Source organism: Mauremys reevesii, linkage group 4 (genome assembly GCF_016161935.1).
Source record: "Mauremys reevesii isolate NIE-2019 linkage group 4, ASM1616193v1, whole genome shotgun sequence".
Taxonomy (NCBI): Eukaryota; Metazoa; Chordata; order Testudines; family Geoemydidae; genus Mauremys; species Mauremys reevesii.
The window spans coordinates 139,369,576-139,387,893 of NC_052626.1; the positions used below are offsets into that span (position 1 = coordinate 139,369,576).

An 18,318-nucleotide genomic window follows, 5' to 3' on the forward strand; every position below is an offset into this window, starting at 1 on the left:
GACAACATACTGCCCTTAGTCCCCAACAGAACACCCACAGGCATTGAGAGGTGGTTACACAAAGAAAGAATGAAATATGGCCTTTATGAAATAACTCAGTTTGTAGTCATAATTTACTAATTGTCCAGTACCTTACTATCCCCTCAGTTTTATTTCTTTGGATTCAGAACTGGTTTTGCTAAGGACTTTTAACAACTGAATGGGGTCTCTATACCTCCACCCTCATGAGTAGTTTGTAAAGTTTAGTTTTCCCACAGCAGCATCTTAGTTACCTCTGTTTCATGTAGACAAAAAAACCCAAACAAAAAAAAACACACCCCCACCCCCACTCACGGTCAGAGTATCCACTCCTGCTAAAGTGGCATCAAGCTGGGACGTGGAAACTGACTAACTTTTTCCAGCATCGATTCAGATTTTGAAAGTCTCTGTATATTATTAAAAGAATCCTTCAGAACCATTTGCTCACTTTGAGAAGTCATTAAAAGGAGGAAAAAACTTCAGAGCCAGGGTGGATAAAAATCAATGATTTAAAAGAAAATCAAAAGCATTTTTATTTAAATCAGATTTAGTGGATCGGTTCTCCCCCCCCCCCCCAAAAAAAAAGCATTTTATCTAAAGAGTTTTAATTAAGATATTTTGAGCTATAATCTCATAATGAAATAGGGATTATACATTTTAATTCTATAGTAGAAGACAATATATTCATGTAGTGTTTAAGAAAAGTTTTGTAAATGAGCTCCAATAGTTCATGGATTAGGGGCCCAATCTCATGGGGTTCCAGGGGGATAGAAAGATTACCCTAAATAATCTATCTACGCAGTGGGACTCAGTGCTCAGTGTAGAAGATACCACCAGATGCTTAGCTTTGCAGTTCTCAAACTGTGGATTTGTGTCTCCAGAGATAACATACTTAACAGCAAAAAGGTTTTAAAATAAAGACTATAGAGGGGTGAGAAATAATAGACCTCAACCCTATTGTCCCTCTGCAAATTTGTGTACACAGTCAATCCCTTACCTCTCTCTAAAAGTGAGAAGTTTCAAAAAATTCAATGAATAGAAGATTGTTGGGGGCAGAATAGATCTGAACAAGGAGACCTAGTCTGGAGATAAATGTGAGAAGGGAGGAACAGGCAGTAGAAACAAAAGAAACTATTTGAGCAGCATATTCCAGAAGTCTTGAGGTCTCTTTCAGTGTAGCCTTCATTGATTTGAGATCTACCATACCATTCTCTCACTAGAAGGGAAAACCTATAATGGCAGCAGGCCAGAAGAGAGACCCAGTTTGGGAATATTTTAATGAAGTTCCTATACCTGTGGGTAAGACAGGCCTGGGTGTGAAATGCAGACAGTGCAATAAAGAAATGCAAGGCCTGGTGCCCAAATGAAACAACATCATGAGAAGTATTTCTTCTCAGAAGGAAGCTGTGTTGATGATGATGAAAGGAATGTGTCTGAACATGCAGGACCTTCAGCTTGGTAAGCTTTTTTATTTCATACTTCTTTCTTAAGGACTGCCTGTCTTCCTTCTGGACTATTTTTGAATTTTCATGTTTGAGCACACGCGCGCACACACGTTACTCATTTTAGATGCAGTTGTGATAAAATATAAATAGCTGAAATAGTATTACTTTAAAGGTGAAATCTGCCTGAGTGTCAGTGAATGCAATGAGTAATACTAAATGAGTAGTATGGTAATTAACTAAACTGCACTGACTTATTCTGTTTAGGAGAATCCACCCTCAACATACAGAATACTGAAGACTATTCACCTTCAAGATCACCATTTTCTATAGTTTCAGAGTTCTCTACCAATTATAGTGTTTCAGTCACATAGCCATAGTATATCTGTAGCAAAAAGAAAAAACCTCCATAATCCAGAAACAAATCAAAAATAATTTTTATATGAACCACTAGATTACAAAAAGAGGTAATGGATGAAAAATTGCCTGGTTTGTTTATGCACAAACTCTCCTTTCCATATGACTGAGAACCCACACTTCATTAACATGGTTCAGTCATTAAGACCAGGATACAGTCCACCCAACACAGCAGATGTCGCAGGCAAATTGCAGGACAAAGTCTATGGAAGAAATTTAGCAGTGTGCAAAAGGGCTAGAGGGTAAAATGGTTAACCTGAGTCTTGATGGGTGGAGCAATGTCCACAATGATCCTGTTGTATGTGCTTGTATGACAACAGAAGAAGGGAACGTCTTCCTTACAGAAACAATTGATACATCAGGAAATGCACACAGCAGAATACTTACAAGTAGCAGCAGTAAAAGCTATCGCAAACTGCAAAAAATTTTTCAAATGTCTAGTATGCAGCTTGGTCATAGAGACAGTGCTGAAAATGTATGCAAGATGAGAAGAAATTATTTAGGAGAGAGAGAGTGAAGAGAGTCCCAAGCTAACAACATATGGTTGCACTGCTCATTTGATGCACCTCCTAGCCAAAGACTTCAGTGTTCCAGAAATAAAGGCCAATGTTGAAATTGCAAAATACTTCTGTAACAGCCACTTTGCAGCAGCTGCTCTGAAAAAAAGTGGGAGGAACCAAACCAACTCTGCCACAAAACAAGACATGCGAAGAAACTCAATAGTGGACTGTTTTGAGCACTATATCAAGAACTGTCCTAATCTGATGACAGTCTGAACAAAATAGTGAAAAAAATAGATGGCACTGTCACAGCCAAAGTCTCAACATTGGGCTTAAGAGAAACGTTGAACACCTGCAGACTACCCTGAAGCCTAGTTCTGTAGCCTTAAACAAAATGCAGGGAAACAGCTGTTTTATTGCTGATGCTGTTGAAGTTTGGAAGGAACCAAGTGAGATCTTAAAGAGAAATATGCAATGAGAGAGTTAAATTACAAGCATTATAAAAAAAAAAAAAAGACAATTGGGACAAGCACTATCTCCAACTCATTTTCTTGCAAATATTCTCAATACTCGGTACCAGGGTCAAACCTTAACTGCTGAAGAAGAGGAGTTGGCTAGGACATGGACATCCAGCAATCATCCCTCCATAATGCCAACTATAATAAACTTCAGAGCTAAGGGTGACCCATTCAAGAATGGTATGTTGCTGATGTTTTAAAGAAAGTCACACCAGTGAACTAATGGAAGTCACTTAAGCACTTGGATTCAGAGACTGTTGAAATGATAATCTCACTTTTATCAGCAATAGCTTCTTCCAGTGTAGAAAGAATTCTAATTCATTCAAAATTGAGAAAGCATTTGGGACCTGAGAAGAAAAACAAGCTTTCCTGCATTTTTTCCCACATTATGAACAAACAGGAAAATGAAGGTGAAGACGACTGAGTTAAACTTAAAATATTGGCTTCTGCAGTTATCATGTTGACCTGGCTTACAGTCAATTTAATTTTTTTTAAATATTTCATTTAACTACTTTAGTTAACAATTTTAACAAAAAACCACCCTGATTTAAAAAAACTTGAATGTTTAACTAAATTCGAATGCTTGTTTTGTTAAAATGTTAGCTGTTGAAGAAAAAACAATCCAAAATACATAATGTTCTAATTAAATAAAACAATTTAAATGTCTGTCTGGTGAGGTTCTCCTCCTAATACAGCATGGCAAGAAAGTTCATCATTTAATATTTGGAGGATTTCTCTCCAATTCAACAGGTTAACCTCCTGATGACTTCATGAATATCTGATTAGATTAATCAGCTGTAAAACTAATCTGAAAAGTTTTAGAAAATTAAACCACTTTAAAAACAACGTGTACCTTCCAAATGTAAGCCATTCCAGTAGGTGTTTTGTTTCACTTGGTGAATGACAATCATTTAGAATTAGAAAAGTAGTGTAGACATTAAACAAGTTGCTAGCTTTTAAAAAAAGTGATAAGCCTAATTAAATTTCACATAGAAGCTGAACACCATATATTTCTGTAAGAAGTTGAAATTGCCCAATAGACAAAATTAGCACATTGTGTATACAGACAAGCTTTTGTTTAAGAAAGTAAGAGCACAGTTAGTCTTGGACATTTCAGGAGGCAGTCAAATCAGATATGGAGAAGGTGGTTCTACAACCACTTGTGTTAACATGTGATGTGCTGATATTTTAAGAGAAAAAGTCAGGTAAGAAAAATTGTAATCTCATCTCTTTATATTGTTTGCATTGCAGAAATGCGTAGAACTCTTATCTCTCTACCCTCTAAAGCGATAAGGAAATACTTTGTCTTAACAATTAACTCATAGCTGAGGATATTCAACAGCTGCAGGAATTAAAGTATCATTGTTATATCTAATACAGCATCCCCCAACAGAGTTTAGAGAAATTGGTGAAAGGAAGCAAAAATAAAAGTGAAGAACATTCAGGCTTTACATGAGCAAAAATATTTCATTTCAGATACAGGTCTTATACTGCAAAGAAAATAACCATCTCTACCAAAGGGGGAAGCTAAACAAACATAACCCTCTTTCCTTTTAGGGAGTGGAAAAAAAAAAATATAGGCTTCCAGAGTGCCTTACAAGGCAGGCACATTCAACCATTGCTAGCACAAGTCTTCTCTCTTCACACAGAACTGATTTCAAAGTTGGATTTGAAAACATTTAGTAAAATAGTCATTAGAGACAGACCAGTTAAAAACCAATGCAATTTAACCCATGTTAAGATACCTTGTTCCCACTTCCCCAAGAGAGGCAGGCAAAAAGCATTTGTTCTCTTAGTGATAGCTGCTTGTTTTAGGTACACAAATCAAAAAACTAGTTCTCTGAAGAGGGCATCTTCCTATTTCATGGGTCAGCTAGCTTTGAGACAGGGGTGCTCACTTACTAAAATAAATTATTCACACCCCAGGTCTAATACAGCTCTGGAAAAAACTTGCTGGAGTTGATGTGAGCCAGAACAAAACAGAACTAGATTCAGGTTATAGAATCTTTGTTGATCAACATGCCAGTCTAGGTCAAGACTACGGTGCTGGAAGAAAGTGTGTTGCATATTGGAAGAGCTGAGTTAACAAGTAACTCCAGCTACCCTCTACCCCACCAAAAAAAAAAAAAAAGTTTCATGAAGACTTGGTTCAGGCTGACACTTTCTGAAGAGTACAAGCCTCTTCAAAGGGCCCAAATATAAGCAGTTTTTTTAGATCAGTGGAATTTTGCAGTTGAAACTCCAGAGAACTGCATTGTCAAGATGTTCAACTAAGCCAGTTACATAGGAATATATTACTATCAGTTTAAGTTCTGCAGAGAGACATGAATTTTAAGAACATCCTGTACATAGCCTAATTCCTACTAGAGTAATGGCCACAAGCTACCAATCTGGGCAATTTTATTGCCAAATGAGTAAAGAGACCATGAATGTGCTTTTAGGAAGCTTCTTAACCCTAGAGGTGGTCAAGAGGTAGATATTTACAGGACTGTGTTGCAGAACTTATGCCACCATGCTCTCTTCTGTAGACACAGAACTCCAGTCCTCTCTAGCACCTTTCAAGAGCAGCAAATTTTAAAAGAAGAGTTTAACTGCTTTCTATAGTTTTGAAACAGTTTAGGGCTTATCTACATGGCCCCACACTAATCAGACTACAGACGGTGTAAACTGCAGTATGCATTAGAATACTGTGCTGTAACACTTCCTTTGTACCTCTAGGTCAGGTCCATAACTAAAAGGCTCCTACTTTGCATTAATGGATTCCTGTTTAAGGAGGACTTTTAGTTCACAGCAGCAGCATCCACACAGGAGAGTTACAGTGTAGCACACTAGCCTATGCTTCCATTTACAACCCTGTAATCCTAACTGCTGGGCTATGCAGACACAGCCTTTTAGTCAAACATATACAACTCTATATTCCCATGAGAGTTTGATCAATGTGACAAAGGTAAGTGCGTACTTTAAGAATTTACAGGTTGTACATTATGTTTCTGGCATTGTGTGTCTACAGTTTTTCTTCAGGGCTCGTCTGGTTTCTATGGCATTCCATGTGCTGGGTGTAATCCACTTAGGGTGACCAGATGTCCTAATTTTATAGAGACAGTCCCAATTTTGGGGTCTCTTATATAGGCTCCTATTACCCCCCACCCTGTCCCAACTTTTCACACTTGCTGTCTGGTCATCCCAATCCACACCTTCCTTCTCTTCTGCCTGTACTGCTCTGTTTATAAATTGCTGTTACTTTGTCCCACTTCTTGCTGATCTCCTCATCTGCATTCCCCTCCTCTTCACCAAGGTCTGCAAGTGCTTGAAATCTGTTCTTTAACTGCAGAATGAAGGCTTTCTATATTTCAAGGGACTTAATCTTGTCAATGTCATAACATTATGTCCCTTGTTTGGTGGACCCACACTTCAGTTGTAGCTTGATGGAGGCTGTCACAAGGTGATGGTCACTGCCAACATCTCCACCTCTTCTCACTTTCACATCTGTCAGTGTGTGTTGCCATTTGCCATTGATCGTAATATGGTCAATCTGGCTATCATCTCTGCCATTTGGAGAACACCATGTCAGCTTGTGAATTTCACAATGTTGAAATGGAGTTCTGCCAATGACTAGGTCATTCATATTCCAGAAATCAACAAGCCTTTCTCCATTTTCATTCATGGTGCCACACCCATGTCTTCCCATTGCATTGTCCTTATCAACCCTGGTATTCAGGTCTCCTATGGCGATAGTTAGGTCATGGCATGGTACTCTAACTCCGCCTATAGTGTAAGGTAGAATCTGTCCTTTACTTCTTCATCACTGTCATTTGTCAGAGCATATCACTGAATCAGGGTGATATGTTTCCCTTTCAGTCTGGCTCTCATAAGTCTGCTGCTGCTGAATTTCCATTCAAGCAAGGAATGCTCCACTCCCTTCTTCAAAAAGGATAGTAACACCCTCATGGTGTTGTTTCTCCCAAGGCTGCTATTAATCTTCCTGATCCCATCCATCTGCTCTCGCTGACACCCAGGATGTGTAAGCTGTAGTGTCTCATCTCTGCTGTTACCTGAGCTAGCTCCCCTGTTTTGTACATTCAAAAAAAAAAAAAAAAAGTTTTTTGGTCTTGGTGTTGAGCACTTCAGTCTTCATGCCAGTGGCTTCCCTTTGGCTTTCACCACTGGCAGGACAAATACCATGAGCTGTATAGCAAGGCACACCGGGAGGTCAAATGTCTTGTGAGAGCGGACAAATGGCATTAGATTATCAACATAATACCACAAGCAGAGGATGCAGCTGCTTGTGGTGAACAAGCAACCATCCACAAAATGATGCAGCTTATCAGTGGTAAATGGCAGACACCAATGGACACTCAGGAACAAACAAGGACACCTACTAATAACCAAAAAAAAAAAAACGAACAAGAAATGTGCTGGACAGTGCATTTCAAAGAATTGCTGAACAGGGAGACACCTAAAGAAGAAGCAAACATCCAGACAGCATGTACCTACACTGAGCAAGGAAAGGAACTTCACCTGGGAATACACTGCAGAAGAATAAATTTCAAAGGTTTGATGACTAAAGGGGTGGGAGAGAACGTATTTTATCCATCATCTAAGAAAAGAAGGAAGGAAACTAAAAAGTCTTTGAGCTCAGTGTGTTGAGCCCTGGCTAAAGAATGAGCTGGCTAGCCATGCTGGAAGAATGACTATGGCAAGGAAAAAAGGAACAAACTCATTTGTTTAGTGTATTTTTACTTTTGTTTATAACCACTTACCCTCTTTCCTTATACTTGGTATCACTTAAAAACGTACATCCTTTTGTTAAGGAACTTGTTTTAACTTTTACCATAAGCCAACTCAGTTGTTTGATGGAAGTAGGTAGTTTGTCATCCCACTAAGTTAATAAGCTGCTCTGTGCTCTCTCTTTAAAGCAGCAAACTTGATAATGTTCTTTGGGTGCTACAGTCAGAAGGACTCAGCACTGCAGAGAAAGATGTTTTTGGGGAGAACTCAGGATTGGAAGGGTGTTAGTATCAACCCTGCAAGGAATAACCAGTCTGGTAGAAGCCAGGGTGAGGTTATTGTGCTGCGAGCATGCTGATGTCAGAGTTCTGAACCAAAAATGCACAACACAGAAGCACCCAGGGTTACAGGAGAGGTTGTGACAAAACTCCTTACTGGTCTGGGTTGAACTGTTGACCATCACAACTTCTCCAACTTTTTGATATAGTGGCCATATTCAGTTTATGCATTCATTTAGCTGGCAATTTTGATCATCAAGGATTATTATAGGCACTAAAATCAAGCAAGCAATTGAGTTGCTAGAGGGTACAATAGAAAAAATAATTAAGACAAGAGACTCCTATAAATCTGATTTCTGTAGGTTAAATAGTTTTCTGACAGCAAAGCATAGGTTATGGATGTCAATATTATTACAGACATTTAAGTTCTTGCTGCTGAGTAGCCATTTGTGTTCCACCAATTCCAGACCAACTCGAGTTCACTCTGTGCATGGAGTGTTGTAAACCCTCTTTAGAGCTGCCAACACTTCTCCCTTGAAGTGCACACATATTTGTGCTAGCTCTCATTGAGCCAGCACAAGTATACCAGCATAGCTACAGTGCCATGGGTAACAGCAGCGGAGGCACAGCTTAGCCATGGGAGCATATACTCCGTTTCAGGCAAGTTTGTACTTAGCGGCAGCAGAGGAATGGCTTAGCTGGGCCATCTGTGCTACTGCAGCTACTCTGGTATTTACACCCATGCTAGCTTAATAAGAACTAGCACAAATATCTGTATGCAAGCTAAGGGGGCGGGGGTGGGAAACCATGCACCTACCCTGTAGTATAGGCATAGCCAAAAAGTCATAATGGTAGCAGGGAATGCACAGATCTGGAAACACCAACTGAAAATTCTGTTAACACCTGCTGGAAGACTGGTTCACAGCTAAATATACTTTGGCATAAGTGGATAATAAATAGTTTCCTTATGTAAACCTCATCTCCATTTAAAATATGTTTAAGGAAGAAAACACGATTAGTATTTTATTTGTTCACATGAATAGTTTTTAGTCTCAAATGGGAACACTTCATGTAGAAGTATTGGCCAAATCTATCACAGTAATCCTGTTTTGTCAACATTGTCTTTCTATTGTGGTATTGCCTCTTCCCCACCCCAAGTACACTGGGCTGATTTCTCAATCTTTAGATTAAAAAAAACCTGAAACTAAATTTCCAAGTCATTTGTTACAACATGGCAAATGTATGCATCCTCTGCAATGCATTTCTTAGATGGCTTCAAGAGACCTGGCTTATTTTGCAAGAACATGCTGTTGTGCTCCTGCCTCTTATAAAATCCTATTTAACCTTACAAGGATAAAAACTTAAAAACAGACTATGGAAGTCAGCACTTTGGTACCTTATTATGGTAATATCAAAACCCAGGATGCTTTTTGTTTTGCATGTTCCTCCACCAGGTTGCGCCATCTTGCAACCTCTCTGTATCAGCCTTGCCTGCTGTCTCTACTGTACAGAACTTTAAATTTTAAGAGTATCTCTAATTACAGTTCTGCTTTGGATACTTATTGTAGGTGGAAAGAGGAGATGTTGAGAAGCCTGAGTTAAAACAGCAGATGGACAAATCCAGTAACTGACTAGCAAAATATGAGCTATGCAGATAGCCACATCATACTTTTGTTCAATCTAATTTACTGAGAACTGAAGTAATAAGGCCTCAGAACATCAACTGGAGAAATAGAGAAACAGGTTAGGTCATGAGTAGTATATAAATTTGTGACTCCCCAGTGAATGGGTAACTTTATGGCAAAGGACCTGTTGAGAACTTGATATCCTACAGCCTCAAATATTTAGCTGAAAAATGATCCAACATAGTAACAGCTTTTGAAATCTGAGAGACTGGGGCAAGATCCAGATTTTGTTTTTGAATAACTGGTTCCTAGTTTTGATAATAGCTCATTCAACTTGAGGCTCAGGGAAAGGCAAGCTTCTTTTCCACCTTTATGTGCTTTACCAGCTTGATTTAAACAATGGGCCTTGCTTGAAAAAGTGTCTTTTCAAAGCAAATTAGATGTAACTGATTTCCCCAAGCAAGATTCCTAAATCAAAATTAATCCAAATAAATCCTGTATTCCTCATCTATCCATGACTCCTGAATAAAAACAATGAATTGTTGGTACAAGAATTAAGACTAGGCCCATAGAGGGATAATGGGCGTCTTCTCAGATGGAATGCCTGCTGAAAAGGTATTGGAAAGTTAGGATTCCAAAAAAAGGACGAGGATTTTTTGGAGGGGGGGGGCGGCGGGGGAGAGAAGGGGTAAGTGGACAACAACCAAAGATTAATAAGCAGGCTAGGTGGTGTGTTTGAATGTCACTGGAGCACCTCCCCACTTTGAAAGCGATTTTACGGATTAGCCAGCACCATCTAGTATGGCCAATGTTTGTTTTACAATATGAATTTTAAGTGGTTTCCAGTTTGTTTTAAATGCCAAGTTTTCCCTACAGCTAACATTACTAGAGCACATGGAAGTCAGTTATGTTTGCAGGCATTATTACAGTCTTGTAAATTTTACTTTCCTATCACAAGTAAAATACTGATGTTTACTGATATGAAGACAGGTTAACAAGTGGCCAGAATAGCAAGTTCCCATGACACTATTACCATGTTACATTTTAGATCAGGACTGAAGCAGATTCTCCTGGGAAAGCTAGAGTTTAAAGTTATTGTACGAACAGTCACACCATATTACATGAAATTTATGAGAGCTGGAAAATATCTACACAACACAAGTGATTAGAAAACTACTGCTTGCAAGTAGAGAGCCTAAACCAGGGGTGAGCAAACTTTTTGGCCTGAGGGCCTCATCTGGGTATGGAAATTGTATGACTGACCATAAATGCTCACAAAATTGGGGTTGGCACAGAAGGGGGTGCAGGCTCTGGGGTGGGGCCAGAGATGAGGAGTTCAGGGTATGGGAAGGGGCTCAGGCCTCCAGCTGGTGGTGCAGGCTGGGGGGATGGGGGGGGATGAGGGGTTTGGGGTGCAGGAGGGTGCTCTGGGCTGGTAATCGAGCAGTTTGGAGGGTGGGAGGGGGAATCAGGGATAGGGCAGAGGGTTGGGGCACAGGAGGGGCTCAGGGGTGCAGGCTCTGGCAGCCCTTACTTCAAGCAGCTCCCGGAAGCTGCAGGTCCCCCTATCCAGCTCCTACATGGAGGCGCAGCCAGGCAGCTCTGCGCACTGCCCGATCCACAGGTGCTGCCCCTGCAGCATCCATAGGCCGCAGTTCCCGGCCAATGGGAGCTGCACGGGTGGCGCCAACATGCTGAGCCCCGTGGCTGCCACTACCTGTAAGAGCCAGACGGGGGGGGACATGCTGCTGCTTCTTGGAGCTGCAGCATGCATGCACAGCCCTAACCCTGCTCCCTGGCTGGAGTGCAGGAGCAGGGCAAGCCCCAGACCCTGCTCCCCAGCAGGAGCTCAAGGGCCAGATTAAATTGGCTGGCGGGCCAGATGTGGCCCACAGACTCCAGTTTGCCCACCCTGGCCTAAACAATCCATCTCTGGAGTTTTTAAAAGAGTTCCCATCCCTTATGGATATGTGACTTTTCTACTGTTCTTATTTTTCACAAGCAGCTGCTTAAAGCTGACAAGACTGGTTGATTTTAGTGCCACTATATATTGCCCAGGGGAGGCTTCTGAAGTCTCATTTTTAGTTGCTGCTGCTTGTGAAAACCAGGAACAATTGAAAAGGCAGGCACTGGACCTATTAACAGGGAGAAGGATCCACTAAATGGAAGGCTGGGGAAGGACTAGCTTAGTACAGTGTTCCTCAAACTGGGGTCCCTGAGGGAACTTCTCAGGGGCCACAGGCCTTGCTGATCAACTCAAGTCTTCTCCCTCCCAGAGGCTACTGAAGCCAAACTGGGAGATCTTAGGCACCAAAAGTCCAGCAGCATAGTGAGGCTAAGGCAGACTCCCTGCCTTCCCTGGCCATGTGCCACTCGTGGAAGCTGCCAGCACATCCCTGTTCCGGGCGGAGGGAGGAGATGTATGTGTGCGCGCATGCGCTCCGCATGCAGAAGGGGTGGAGGCAGTGCATGGAGACCCAGAGTGCTAGCTCTGCAGCTCCCATTGGCCACAGTTCCCTGTGGGGGCGGTGCCTGCAGGCAGGGGCAGCGCACAGAGACCCCCTGACCTGCTCTTCTCTCTGAGAGTACCCCTAAGATGTGCTGGTCGCTTTTGGGAGCTGCATGAGGCAAGTGCCACTGGGCTGGAGCCTGCATCCCTCACCCTCCTACACCCCCAACTCCAGCCCAGAGCCTGCACCCCAACCCTCTGTCCCAGCCTGATGAAAGTGAGGGTGGGGGGGAGAGCAAGCAAGGGGCAGGGCTGGGGCCTTGGGGGAAGAGATGGAATGGAACAGGGCCTGGGGCTGAGCCAGGGGCTTAGCGGTCCCCCAAACGTTTTAAATCAAAATGGGGATCCTAGGATTGTTGAGGTTTGAGAACCACTGGTTTAGTACAGAGACTTATGTACTAGTCAGTAGGCTCTGGAATGGGGATTAAGTTTTAGAAATGTCCTAATCAGGCATGAATGCAAAAAGATGGAGCTCCCCCAAGTACGGGCCAGGGACAAATACCATCATCTTCCCCAGTGGGTGGGGAGAGGAGGCTTCAAGACACACATGTCCATGGATTATAGCTCCTCATCTCTTGTCCATCAGTATAAATCCAGAGACTAAATTAAATAGTTGAATCTTCATACATTTAAGAACATTTACATTACCTGAGTGTGAAAATTTGAAATAGTCGTCGTTTCTATGTCCTTCTTGCCCAGAATTTCCATTTTCACTGGAGTGTTAGGAAAATTAAAAGCAAAATAATCCAGGAAGTCTGGCAAGTAGGCAGCTGCACCATGTACTATGGCTAAAGCATAGTAGGCTGCATTTTTCTCATTTTCACTGAATGACAAAGCAAGAAATTCCTCTGCAAATCTCTCCATCTCCACTGGAGACAAAAATGAGAGTTCATCCATGTAGGCATGAAGGACCAAAGCACCACCATTAGACTGATGTTCTTCATGAATAAAGTTACTAAATTTAGTGCCAGTTTTCAAGAAACTGCTGCGAACAGAGTGCTCTTGATGAGTCATAAATGGTGTCTGAACTCCCTGGGGTACCCGATATTCCTGCATTCCCAAATTCAATCGACACAGTTGCTCATCCTTCAGATACCTGAAGGATTCCTTGTTCACTTCCGAGTTATCACTCTGTCCTTGAGTCAGAATCTCTTTGTTGATGCGAGTAAGTCCGGCACAAACTGTTTGTACTTCTTTGTTGTACATTTTAAGGCGTTTCCCTCTCATATCCTCCCGGTGTTTCTTTTTCTTCTTTTTCTTTATCTTCTTCATAATAAGACTGTCGACTCGCTGGGTTTTGCCATTTTCATCTGGAGTTTCTGGCAACAAAAACAGGAAGATTAGAGTTCTACAGTTACAGCAGATCTATCCAAAAATGAATTAAGAAAAATGCCACACTTCCCAAAGCCATCTTTTCCTGAAAACTATTAGCAGGTTTCACATTGGTTGAATTTTACATTAGCATATTTGCTTTTGGATTGGCATATACATAAAACACTAAGAAAAGCAACATCTAGTTACTATACAAAATCTTGAATTAAGAAAAGCTGGCAGAATCAGAAACTGGAACATTTGTTTAAAGAATCCAAGACAAAATGAGGAACTATAGGTATCCAAGAAATTTTGATTAAACTAATAATAATGAAATTTTTAAGCTAGCTATTTAAAAATAAGAGGCATCCTAAGTGCCTCTTACAATTAAGACAATAAATCATTGCAATCCATAAAAGCCTAGCAGCTCCACAAAATATAAACCAAATAACTTAAAGAAGCTAGTGTGGGTAAGAGTTAAACATTTAGGTCTCACTTTTGCAGGTTGTGTGCAAAAAGGCATACTATGCAGAGCAACTTGCAGATTTGGGGCCAGAACTGAAGTGTGAGGAGGGAAGGGTAAAGGAAAAAAAAAAACACAGCAAACAAACCCACACACAACCACCACTTTAATGTGGTAAAAGGAATTAGTACAGGAGTTTGCAGTAATATTTAAAAAGACAAATGTTTAGAGCAAGTTAGTCAGTTTAGTAATGTTTTCCTTTAATCAAAGTTAAGTCTTCAAAGCCAAAAAAGCTTGTGGAAACATCTGTCAGGAAGGTGGAGAAACTGTAAATGAGCTCAAATTACACATGGACAATAATCTCATGCTTTTTTTTTTTTTAAGATGCTTTATATACTTCAGTAATCTTTCAATATGAGAAAATGCACATTTGAAATGTAATAAACCTCTCTCTGAACGCAGCACCAACCTAGTTAAGTATTTCATAATATTTGCCAACAAGTTGTTATATTTTGATGTTAATATTCCCATTGTATGGATAAATTCCATGTTGTGTGTAGGGGCTGGAGGGGAGCAGAAGATAGGAACTGAAGTACCCCTGCTACTCCATGGTCCTTGCAGTTCTTGGCCTCACTCCTGAATGCCAGTGGTGAGTGATTAGGACTGAAATTGAGACCCAAAATGTATTTCATATAGAGGTCAAAGCCAAATTAGACAGGATTTTTTTTTAATCTCTACTAAGATAGCTGGATTCAGACTGGTGAAAGGCTGTGCAACTCACTGGCAATGCCCTAAAGCATCCAGGATGCCAATAAATATCTGATCCAAAGTCAATGGAAGGACTCCCATTAAGGGCATGATCCAGAGCTGAGATTAAGTGCTAACCTATGAGTGGCTCCTACAGACACGTACATTTAATATATCATTTTAAATGTTCATTGTGAAGTCAACACCACATAAGTAGGGAATGCAAGAATTAATGCTATTTGTGCAGCTTCAATTCACCCTTCACTTGTGCAGATACAATATATAGTCTTTAGTCACATACTGTTTCCCACATGGGTTATCAGGACCTAACCACAGGATCTTCACACATGCTCCTCACACTTGAGCTAAAAGAGTAACTGGTACTGGAGGGAGTGTGCCTGGTATACCCCAAGAAGGCTGTGATAGGTAGACAGTAGCAACCTGGGGCTCAGGATGTGGGGAACTGCAGAAGCAGCCACCTCCACCCCTTTTCTGCCCAATGCTCCCTATCCCTCTTCAGGCCCAATCACATTCTCTATCTAGTCTCAGCCCCATCGCTGACCACCACCCATCCACCCCCATTTTCTCCTCCAGGTCAGGTGTCATAGCTGCGTATTGTGGCTAGCAGGAGAAACTGCAGTTGTTGCCCAGAGCCACACTGGATGCCCGAGAATCTCGGAGATAAGGCGTAAAAATGCATGGGTGTCACAAGAGGCATGATACTTGGCAAGATCATTGAATTCTTAGGTTTTCAGATTCAATTTTGAGGATGACATGTCAGATTACACAAAACAGTCAGAAGCTTCCAGATATATTTGCCTGTTTATCACAGTTAACACAAGAAGTTTGATATAGCTAAACCAGGGCAGAGACCAATCATTAAGGCTACTATTTTGTCATGAGGTCACAGAAGTCACATAATCCATGACTTCCAAAGATTGCCATGACTTCAGCCCCAGTGGCTGGGAGCTGCAGAGTCCCACCACCCCCCGCAACAAGCTGTGAAGTACCCCGCCGCTTGAGGCAGCAGGCCCCCAAACTCCGAGCTCCCCAGGGAGGGGGCAGGAGGACCCTGGAGCTCTGAGCCTGCACAGGTGGTGGGGGCCCCAGAGCTCCCAGCCACCCTGCAGCTGCCCAGTCCCTTCCCATTTTATCATGGATATTTTTAGTAAAAGTCAGGGACAGGTGGCTTTGTGAATTTCTCTATTGCCTGTGACCTGTCTGACTTACCAAAAATATCTAGGACAAAAGCTTAGCCTTACTTATGATCTACTAATGGGACTGCTTGTAGACAGCCGTCTCCTTTTTCTCCTGCCCATTTTATGATCTGCATTGTTTTTTTTGGGTGCCCAAATTAAAAGTTAGCAATTATTCAAGTCCTGTATGATTTCACCAAAGTAGTTCAAACATCACCATTGCTGTTTGCTCCATCTTGATGTACATCACGAATTCTCCAGCTTTTATATTAGTGACCTCTTTCACACAGCAAGCCTCTAAGTGCAACCTCCCTTATAAATTAAAAAAAACTTTTTTTTGCATTTAACACTACTGTAAATGCTGGAGGCAAAATGGGGTTTGGGGTTGGAGGCTGACAGCCCATAAACACCCCCCCCATGTAATAATCTCACAACCTCCTGAGGGGTCACAACCCCCAGTTTATAGTTTGTATAATGGAGGGAGTGATCAGAACAGTTATAAAAAAGTCAGATAAAACTTGGGGAATTCACAAAAACAGATCATTTGTTATACTGCCTGAAATCAGAGTGACTTGTGTTATTTCACATCAACAATGCATGTAACAGCAATTACCACTTAACCAGGATGGCTGCTTAAATGTATCATAACCTTAATCTGCTGCTAAAATTGTTCTGACTGGAAGATAACATGGAAAATATGTTCGCCATGGTAACAGCATAGGGCTTTGTATTCCTAACACAGCAAAACTTTTATGGACTTTACTGAAACTCATTTGTATTCCCACTCAACTCACTTGCAGTACTGAAAGTTATAGAACAAAACAAATGTTACTGTTATTACTATGATATGCAAGAAGACAGACCATGGCTATAAATTCATATACACTAAATTTAAAGCTGCAACACTACCTTAGTAACTTTAGAAAAAAGTTTACAATTACTGTAGAACCTTATGAAACCTACATTCTCTAGCATTTTAGAGCTTTTCTTAGGTAGATTGCTAGAAACTGATGTTTTAAACCTGCATTATAGTCCTTTAAAACCAAGAGAACAATATCAATTTAATGGGTAAAACCAGTCAAAGCAAAGATTTTTTTTTTTAAATATTAAATGTATATAACTATTTTTGAACCCTTGAATTATCAGTCTTTTGTGAGCTGCTGGTTATGCTCACCTTTTACCTGGTATCTTACCAACAGCAAGTATATTTGTTCCTATATTATAGATGGGGAAACAGATTATGTCATTTTCAGTGTTAACCAATATCAGTCAAACCCTGGAGTTAACTGCTTGGGAAGCCTTGGAACCAGCCACACTGCCACAGAAGTCACGGAGGGTGCAGAAAGTCACAGAATCCATAACTTCCAAGAGGAACAGGGCTGTAACTATAACCACTGGATCACACTGCCAGCTATTCTGTAGGCCTTCAAGTATATAATGCAATAAAGATTTGTTCTAAAAATCCATGAAAAAAGCTGAACAGCCAGCTACTGTTGAGGTCTTTTTGTAAATGTAACCGTCATTAAAGTGTGTTTACATAATTACTAAACTATGTAGTGTAGATTGTGTTTTGTCAGATTAGATAGTGCAATTCAGGATTTAGAAGATGATCTTGTAGCTAAAGCACAGGACCTGAGGCAAGAGATCTAGTTCTTTCTGGATCTGCTACACACCACTCTTGTGAACATGGTTTTTCAGTATGCCCATTAATGAAGTGGTGATAATACCTCAGAGGTCATAAGATTAGACAAATTTTATACAGATCTGGATGGAAGGTGTTAGTCAAATACTTCGCATCTCTCTAATTTCAAAGTAGTAAAACTTTTGTGATGAAATGGAGAATCCACCTATGTATGCTATAGTTTTAGTTTTGTTAAAAACATACATGAAGTTCATAATCTCTAACTTCACATTGAATGTGAAGCTTGTCTGCCATCTCAGTCTTTTTAACTCCATGCTGGACTGAGATTCCAAGCGGTAGTGGCACTGGGCAATGGAGTATAATTAAACCTTGATGCCATATGGAAAAAAACTCCCTTGGACAAATAACTGGCTACCTTTCTGAAGCATCAGTCTGCCCAGGCAGTCTTGTAACTAAGCAACAGATCACCTGATAAGGTGGTGACTGGAGATAGCAAAAAATGGGTGTCTCACTGGCCATTTTAGAAAGAGGGAGAAGAAAGCAGAAGCAAAAAGCTGGCAGCAGAAGTTAGAGGGGACTCCACATTCCAGATAAGTCATGAGCAGGAGGGAAGGATCCTGGACTCCTTTAAAGACTCTGTCTTAAGCTCAAAGAATGCTCAACAGTTGAGAGTATGTTATGTGCTTCAACTAGCACATGTCCCTGGATAGATAAACAGTAAGCCAGAGAGCTCACAAGACTGGAGACCTCTGGGAAATGGAGTGCCTACACAACTGGTCCTGGGGGACTAGGGCAACTGGACCACAGGGACCCACTTCTATGAAGGGGTAAGAGTTCATGCCTGGGAAGAAGCATGCCAGAGAAAGAGAGTGCTGGAGCCTAACCAGTTCAAGGGATGCTTAAAAGTACATGGGTCCAGCATAG

General features: G+C 41.1%; 1 protein-coding gene across 3 annotated transcripts in view; it reads right to left on the reverse strand.

The window, feature by feature from the left end:
• RSBN1 (round spermatid basic protein 1) overlaps positions 1–18,318 on the reverse strand; it is a 43,069-nt gene that overhangs the window by 17,586 nt on the left and 7,165 nt on the right. For all 3 annotated transcript variants that reach the window (XM_039536284.1, XM_039536285.1, XM_039536286.1), the window contains exon 2: positions 12,684–13,354. In XM_039536284.1, coding sequence (XP_039392218.1) covers positions 12,684–13,354 — 671 coding nt within the window. The remainder of the gene's footprint in view (positions 1–12,683; positions 13,355–18,318) is intronic.